This window comes from Cavia porcellus, unplaced genomic scaffold (genome assembly GCF_034190915.1).
Source record: "Cavia porcellus strain 051 isolate PalLab524CR breed Dunkin Hartley unplaced genomic scaffold, mCavPor4.1 scaffold_9, whole genome shotgun sequence".
Classification (NCBI taxonomy): Eukaryota; Metazoa; Chordata; class Mammalia; order Rodentia; family Caviidae; genus Cavia; species Cavia porcellus.
Genome location: NW_026947492.1, coordinates 15762203 through 15771362, shown reverse-complemented (window position 1 = coordinate 15771362; position 9160 = coordinate 15762203). Strand labels below are relative to the sequence as shown.

General features: G+C 35.9%; 1 protein-coding gene across 1 annotated transcript; it reads right to left on the bottom strand.

The window, feature by feature from the left end:
• Positions 1-1012: 1012 nt before the first annotated feature.
• On the bottom strand, positions 1013-2633 carry LOC100716177 (olfactory receptor 10N1-like). The gene is made up of 2 exons (XM_003472624.2): positions 1727-2633; positions 1013-1029 (listed from the first exon to the last, which is right to left on the bottom strand). Exons 1-2 carry the CDS (start codon positions 2631-2633, stop codon positions 1013-1015), a joined length of 924 nt encoding a protein of 307 aa, XP_003472672.2.
• Positions 2634-9160: the final 6527 nt, after the last annotated feature.

Sequence of the window (9160 nt, the reverse complement as noted above, 5' to 3'; positions counted from 1 at the left end):
TCCTAATTATTTAACTTATGTTCTAATTTCTATGACAGTAAACATGTACTTCCCTCATACTTTGTATGTTTCAGTAGCCATTCATTCATTCAAAAATCTGTGCTTGAAGTTTACTATGTCACTGTACTATGACCTCTGCACACTATAGGCATAAGACAAACATAATCTGTACTCTAACAAAAACTTCCATTGTCTAGAAAAAGAATCTGTCTAGAAACTTCCATTGTCTAGAAAAGGAAAAGAAAAGCAAGCAAATATTCATGTGACAAATATCTTCATCAGCACCATCCAGGATTGACTGTCATCACATGTGTGTTCGTCACCAATACCCAACATTCACAGAACAGCAAACAATACTATAATTATCTGGCCTTGTATATCATCTAGGATAGGTCTGGCTTTGTTCTTTCTGCCTCCTTCACAATTCGGTGTGTGGAGTAATATGTTTTACTTGAGATTTCCACTTATTTTTATTGGTTTTAATGACCTCAAGAGGGATGAATTTGGAGAATGAAAGCAGAATACAATATGCACAAAATATAAACAATGCTATCAAAATGAACAGATAGGCCTGTGGAAATCCCAGTAACCATGGCTCTTTCTCTTTTTAGATTCTGAGAACATTGAGAAATAATTCTCAATTCCAGTCTTGTTGAAGGTCAATGTAAAAACTTACTTGGTAATGGAACCAAATGGGCATGTTAATTGAAACAGTAATTAGGGGAGGGTTTTTCTACCATTTTTGTACTATGAAGAAAGGAAAGTGACAGCGTGTTTTTGGAGGAAAATCATGACACAATAGGATTCAAGAGGTCTGGGAATAGGCCTGGCTTTATTATCTCTGTCTCCCAGAGTGCAAGATACTACTGCTCTATCTACATGTTGGGAACCAAGAATAGAAGAAAATTAATGAAGGTAAGAATAGGGTTCATGTATAAATATGGTCTATGTCAACGTTTAATTCTCAATTATTTAGTGAACATGGTGCTTTCAGTATGACTCTGGAGAAAGGTCACAACGGATGAGAACCTGAAAAACATAATTTAAGAGAGTCATAAAGTAGAAATATTATGAGCAAGGTTTTGGGGAAGAATAGGACATGAATTGGAGGTTTTATTTGCTGATTAATGAGCAGCATTGAATCTGCTTTTAAGGGATCCTAATCCTCAAAGTTTTTTTAAATAGAAAATATACAGACTACAGAAATGATAAATGTGGAAAAATCCATCACAGTGCCCAGAAGACCAGACCAAGCCCCACACATGTCAGCTCTACTCTTTGGTAGAGACAGGAACTGAAATACTTAAAGGCACAAATTAAGAATAATTACAATTTAAGCAGAACAGACTTTTGAAGGCAGATGATTTTAGTGCAGAGAAGGCCAATGCACTGCACTTCTCAGACAGCCAGCAGTCCTTTTCTTCTATGAAGCAGACATGACTGCCCATTATAGGAACCAGAAATCTGTCTCCAGTAGCCTGCAATGTGCACTGGACTTCTTGCCCAGGATTAAGTCTTAGGAACTAGCATTAATGATAGAGTCAATGATAGGAAAATAGATGCAACAGTACAGAAAATCTTATAGGCAAATCAAATTTATTTCTTTCAGAGGAAGTGTTTTCTATTGTGTGCTTATTTATTTCAAAAAAGGAAAGGGGGTGTTGGCAAAATTTTTTTTAAATTCTTCACAAGTTCCAAAATTCATTTTTAAACAGAAAGAACTTACTCTGGAGTATCTTCTTTAGAGAGTTTATCACTTGCTTGTTCCTTAAGGAGTAGATCATTGAGTTCAGCATGGGAGAGACAATGTTATTTAATATCTGCACCTCAGCACCAAGCAGGGGGTTGGGAGTGTGCTGCAGATAGATGATGATCACAGGTCCATAGGCACAGAGGATTGCGGTGAGGTGGGCGCTGCAGGTAGAGAACGCTTTCTGCCTGCCCTCGATTGAACAGATCCTCAGAATGGCAACCCCGATGTGTGTGTAGGAGACACAAACACTAAATAAAAGCATTAAAGCCAGAAGGCCAACATTTACAGAACCCACTCTCTGGGCCAGGGAGCTGTCATTACAAGCCAGTGGTAAAACCGCAGGAATATCACAGAAGAAGTGGTCCACCTCTCTGGGGCCACAGTAGGTTAACTGAAAGGTGAAGGAGGTCAGTGTGGTGGCATGAAGACAGCCTATCATGAAGGATACTGTGACTAGTGTAATGCAAACTTCAGGTTTCATGATGAGCTTGTACCTCAGTGGGTGACAGATGGCAACAAAGCGATCATAAGCCATCACAGAATTGAGGCAGCCTTCAGTGGAGCCCAGAAAATGGTAGAAGAAGAGTTGTGCAGCACATCCCTCATAAGAGATGGCTCGGCTCTGGCCGGAGAGATACAGTAGCATCTTGGGACAGGTAACAGATGGGAACAACATGTCAAAAATAGATAGAAAGCCCAAAAAAAAGTACATGGGGGTGTGAAGGGTAGAAGAAGAAGTGATCGCGGTAAAAATAAGTAAGTTTCCCAGCAGTGTGAAGAGGTAGATGATAGAGAAGGTGGCACAGAGCACAGGCTCCAGCCCTTCTGTGTGTGGTATCCCCAGTAGGATGAACTCAGCTAGCAGTGTGTGATTTCTCATGGTCCTGGGAGAGTGGCCTTGGTTTCCATAAGAGACAGGAAGACAGGAATGCAGGTTAATTTTTGACACCTATGTTATCTGTACATTTTATTTCACTGTTTGTTTACAGATAAATACAATGTTGAAAATAAGAGTTAGGAAGTCTTCCAAAGATGCATCGAACTAGTAAAGCACATGTGGGACTTCATAGCTTGTAAACTATTCCTTCAGAAATATGGAAACAAAGAAAAGTGAAACATTAGCATGGTGATAAGTGGGTGAGCCAAGAGAATAAAGATCTCAATACAAACATGAACAAGCATTTAATTATCATCCTTTAACCTGGATGACCGAGGATAATCAAATTTGAAAGGGTGACCTTTGATTCCCTTTCAAAGCATTGGTATCAGCTCAAAAATGTTGTCCAATACCCTGAATGTGTTGGTGAACAACCTGGGCACTCACAGTGGTCTGTGATAAAGCACGAGTAGTGGGGCCTTGGGTTGTATTAATGTCATTTTTATTGGATATAAGTCTTGGTTTGATGATTTTCTTACATTAAAATGGTCATTTTCTTGAAAAATAGTGGGATATTTGGCTGTTGTCATAGGGCCTTAAATTATTTAGAGATCAGCAGTCTAGTTGTATTATATACTTTTAAGGTTTCAGTGTGGTGAAGTCATGAGAAAATAGAAATTATGAGATTTAATTTTTGGTAAAATTAGAATTTTTGAATTGTTAGGGTAATGAAATTAGAATCTTTCTATTCCATAGCTTTTTAGGGAAGAGAAGGAAGGGAAGGGAAATGGAAAGCAAGAGAAGCAAGGTATGTTAGGTACATGTGCCAGCTCCTCATGATGAATGTGATCATTATGTACTGCAACTACCTACCATGTACTAATGTTTTTCTTAGAATTGAAATTTTTATTTAAAATATTATTTTGGTGGTAACACTTAATATGAAATGTATCATCTTAATAGATTAACAAGTCCACAGTGCAATATTGAAAACTATAGGTACAATATATTGTAGACTTCCTGAGTGTATTTATCTTATTTTTATACTTAACTTTTGTATCCATTGATTGGTAACTCCACATTTTGCCTTTCACCATCCTGCTCTTTGCTGCTTGTTTTGTTTCAATAGAAGAAGATAAGTAAATGGGAGAATCTGAAATTGCCTCTGGGATGTGCTGCAGTTGGCTGTCACAGTGTTTGAATTTAGAAGTTTTTGTGAATCATCCAAGAAGAAATGATGTTTTGACTTTGTTCTACTCGTGATCTTTTTTGGGGCAGGAGGAGGGGCTACACAGCATATGAAAATTGTCCAATTATAACTGCCCTGCCTTTTAATTTTAATTCCTTATCAATGTCTCTTATCTTCCTTCATAGTTACTGGTTGATAATTTTATCATCTAGAAAATTGGAGGTAGTAAATTACTATATCAATCGACATGTACACAAGAAATTCTGACGGAATTTAGTTCAGGTTCATTAAGCTTCAGAGTCCCTGAGAGTAAAGACAGTACTTTGTCAGTGAATTAACATTATCACCACTCTCTATGGAATACCTGGCATTAAATATTTGTTAGATGTACTAGTGAAAGAGGGAATGAATGGAAGAATTGTTAATTAATTTGTAACTATATTTTTACTACAAGTTCTGTAGGAAACCATACCTACTTTGATAGGCACTAATCTTATTTATTTATGTACTCATTATTTAAATTAAAATTTTAAATGCTGTGAAATGATGATTTTCTTAGATAATTTTAATAGTTTTTAAAATTAACCCTAGAACATCACTGTTGCATCTGCAACAGTAGAAATTAATGCACCTTTCTTTGATGATTGAATTGAAATACAAATATTTGTCTTCTTCTGGGATAAAATATGAAGAAACAAGTTGAATTAATAATCTAATGACCAAATAAAACTCTGATTTCTTTCATGTGAATATGGATCAGTAATTCATAATTTCTGTATCTCAACTTCCTATCTTGAAGGAAGCAGAAAACATTCCCTAATCTAGTAACCTCAATCCAACCAGCTAAGGATTTATCATCTCCACTTAGAGCTGTTTTCTGAGTGAGGGGAACATAATTCATGAAGGAAGAATAATAGGGATAAAAGAGGAAAGCTCATGCCATGCCATTGAATATTCTCTTTCTTCCCATGCTGTGTCCCATAATGTATATCTTGGCATCTACCATTCTGTATTTCATGAACATAGGTAGAATAATCTTATAATTGTGACTGATATATAGTGGATACATACAAAATGTTTTTAAATCAGGCAATATTTACCTTGCAGAACCAATGTAAGATAAATATGGTAATGTATCTAAATGATTGTGTTATATATAATGTGATGCTTTCTAATGGTTTGTTATTAATATAGTTATTATTCAAGTTCTTTTGTGAAGGATTTGGGGAGTTGCCTGTGTGGCAGGGGTAGTCAATTACTTACACCCAACTGAGAACATTTACAGAGAAAGAAGAAGGCCAGGACAAAATAGTGGTCACACCTTGAACAGCACTGTATTTTAATAGAATATAAAAGAAAGAGAGATATTTAATAAAAAAAAGTACCTATTTTCCAGTGAATTAGAATGATAATTAGAATATTTTAATCTTTATTTGCATCTTTATCTCATAAAAATTATTGTTTTGTCCATATCAAGTAATGTACCCAGCTCATTTTAAATCTGAAATCACCATGCAGTACTTAGAACATGAATGGAACAAAGAAAAATAAAGTGCTACATTCCCACATGCTGGGCATGAGAGTGAATGGGGGGAAGATCCTGCCATCATGTCAAGAGAGGAGAACACCAGGATGGTGGTTTCTAGCAATCCTTGCTTTTTGGGTCTCTCTACTCTAGAATTTGAGTAAAATTTGAGGAAGTTGAAAGAGAAGCTCTGTGCACTTACATGATCAAAGGGGTCATGGCTGACCCAAAAAAGGAAAGCAAGTATTTTCCCCATCCTTTCATCTTCATTTCTGGCTGCAGAGCTGTGGTTCTCTCCATTCAAAAGTGCCTGTGTCTAGTAGCCTTACAACTGAGCTTGGTTTCCCTGGCTGCAGGCACCAAGCGGCCTTCCCTCACTCAGTCACACAGGTAAAGAATGCTTGACTTCCACTGGCTGGCCTGCCACCCAGAGTGAATTCCTCAGGGTTAGAAGTGAAATTATCTATCTTTGTGTGAATTTAAAAGCTGTCATGGTCCCTCTGGAGCTTTGTTCATGACATACCCTTAGACAGAGGGAGCAGAAGCCCTCTGAGAACAGGGACCAATCAATGTACTGAGAGTTTGGGAGTTACAAAATAGAACACAGTAATCAAGAGAATCCTTAAAGTAATTGGTAATCAGAGAGCATGTGAATCCACCTGATCATCCTATTTTTCAGTTTTGGGGTAGATATCTACCAATTTTCCTCTCAATGTCTGAAGGATTTGCCTGCCAAATCTGTCAGTTTTTCAGTTGCTGCTTATTAGTTTACCTCTTATGTTTGGGAAAGAAATTGTAACAAAATGCAATTAGTACCCGCCTTGTCTCTGAAGATAGGCATAGAGCTTCGAGCAAGCAAATGGTCTTCTCAGACCCATTATGTGAATGGAGTTACACTAGTATTTCACAGGATGGTTATAGATTCAAAGAGATGACACTTATGAATTTGCATACACACTGTATGTTCCTGTGATGGTAATTGTTTTTCCTAATTGGGTAGCTCACTAGCTTGCCATCACTTTTACTTCACCGATTGAAGTCTTCCTTTTTCCTCCTCTTTCCCACCTCCTTCCCTTTCCAATTTGAAGTCAAATGGGCTAACTTGTCTTTTCATGTTTCATCGGTTTCGTGGTTTCATTGGGTCATTTTAACTAGAAGTAAATACAGGGGGAAAGACAGTGAGTAAGAAAACTAAAACAAAAACCATGACATAACATGAGCAAAGACAAATATTAGCAACCAGTATGTAAAGTAGAATGGGGAACTGCAGGAACAGCAGGCAGGGGAGACAAGGGAACAGGACTAGAAACTAGAACAAGATGTAGTATGTACATGGAACCACTCCCCCAGATGACTGTGAACTGCATGATTTGCAAATTTACTAATAGACTTGAATTTAAAACCTCTGTCACTAGATTTTAAAAAGTGTGAGACATCTCAGAATCATTTTAATTAAAATCATTTAATAGTCCTGTATGGAAATCTAAAAGGACTATAGTTTTTCAGATTCTCAGGATTCAACCAAGCCAATTCAATAAAAAAAACCCTTAAATCCAGCTTTAAAGAATATCTACTTGTGATGACTGCCTTAAAAATCAATTTTATTTAATCATTGAAACACACAAGTATAAGATGTATTATTTGTCCATTTTGCCAGTTTTGCCATAGACTCAGACCTTGCCCAAGATCCCACAATTAAGTGTTAGATTTAGAGTTGGAGGCCTGGGCTATTAGCATTCGAGCTCACATTCTCAAATCTATGACAGTGCCATGTAGATTATGGTACACCAGAACCAGGTTCCTAGTTTCCTACACAACTTTTGGATCTATGAGTAAAGTCTGCCATTTAGTAACCCTCAGAGATTTGCACCACAAATTTCATACTGTCTGGACCCTTTGGTACTTGCTTATGCTTCTGATGTTTTTAAGAGAATATTTGCTCATAATCTATAAAAATTGTTATTGCTGAACGATAGTCAAGAAACTCAAAGCTATTTCTGATAAACAACTCAGCAGCTTTGGAAGAAAAGGATTACTCTTTTTTAAAAGTGGTTTGTGTGGCTAGGTAAAATATTCAGCACTGGTTTCTAATAGAAACTAAACATGTCATACTTTCTTAGCCTATCCCTAAATTAGGATTGTTCAACCTAATTTTTTAAATTTTATTTCAGTGTGGAAGCAGTACACATCCCAAGGAAACCCTACTTCATCAGTTATATTATTATTTTTAATAATATATAATTACTTATATTTTATACTTCTTATCTTTTCAGCCGCCACCAGTCCTCCTCCTCTTCCTCCCCTCCACAGTTCTATCAATTACCTTTTGAATTATGCACTTTCTCATGAAGTGTTATATTCAGGGATGTGTGTTCCTTATTTAATTTAAAAAACAAACATAGAAAGTATGCAGCATTTTTAAAAAACAGGAAATTTTACTCCATATCCCACATAGATTTCTGTGAAAACTGTTTTTTATTTGACAAAAATTTGTCTGCAGTGATTGTTATGTGTTAGGATGGGAACATGACATCTGTTTTCAAGGTGCTGCCACTATGTATTCTTCTGTCCTTGGTTCTGATTTACAGACATTTTCTTGTACCCTGCTAAGTGGTGCTTGTTGCCATTGGGAACACATTCCAATATTTGATCACCATAGTGATCAAGCTGTGCACTTTGTTCACCTCAGGACCCTGGGAAGACTGCTTGATACAAACCAAAATCAAACAGTGATACTACAAAGAGTTGTGTTCAGTGATAAAAAAAAATTAGTAATATGGTCCTCTATCTGACACACCTAAATACAATTGCTGTTGTGGCCTTTAGAGCACTTTCTTTTCCTCTCTTTTTTACAATAACATTTACACATTTTGGGTTTTATTATTCTCACAGTTCTTATTACTTTTTTAGGAATATAATAAAACCAAATGTGACAAAACAAAGCAGTCAGTCAAAACAAATGATGAACATAGTACATAATGTAAAAACAGAATACAAGGTAATCAACAGTGGTTAACATGATGACTCTTGCTAGATTAAAAAGAATTGCTATATCATCAAGTGTAATAAAATTGAACAAAAACAGTACAGAACAAAACCAAAAAAACCTAAACATTGGAGACATTACTGAACTTCAATAGAAGATAATACTCAAACCAGAATGGGCATCATAGTGAATCTTACTGCCTTCAAAATAGTTGCCAATACCCTCAAACTTGACACTATCAAACAAAATAGAATAGGGTAAAATCAGTCAAAACAAGATGGTGAGAGCAATATAGGACTTCAAATTGAGTTAATAGGAAATCAAAAAAGTTACTATAATCTGCCAAATTCTTAAATTTTTCCCGTAATTAAAAAAAATAATAATAAATAAATATTTTTAAAAGGGTGAGATTGAGATAAAAGAGAACATAACAACCTAACAATACAGGTCAGAACAGAACAATTTAAGCAACATAGTGTTTAACTGCAATATAACCCGACTTAATAGTAGTTACCATAGTATCTCTTTCCTTGAAATATTTCAGTATAACTTCATGCACTAATCAAACATATCAAGACAGTGTGAAACCATTCAAGAAGATGATAGTACTACAGGGTATTCAGGACCAGCTAACAGAAAATGAACAATGGTTTCTATGCTATCTCTTTGCCTATAAAAAATTTTGTTTATACTATCACATATAATAAAATCCAATAAGATACAACATGATAAAAGCAATGGAGACAGAAGAACAACAGTTGGATGAGACTTCAAACCAAGATGATATTAAGTAGGCAGTAGCTATTATGATGTCTTGTTTTCTTCAAAAT

Coding starts and splice junctions, on each gene's coding strand:
- LOC100716177 (XM_003472624.2), bottom strand. CDS start 2,633: ATGAGAAATCACACACTGCTAGCTGAGTTCATCCTACTGGGGATACCA.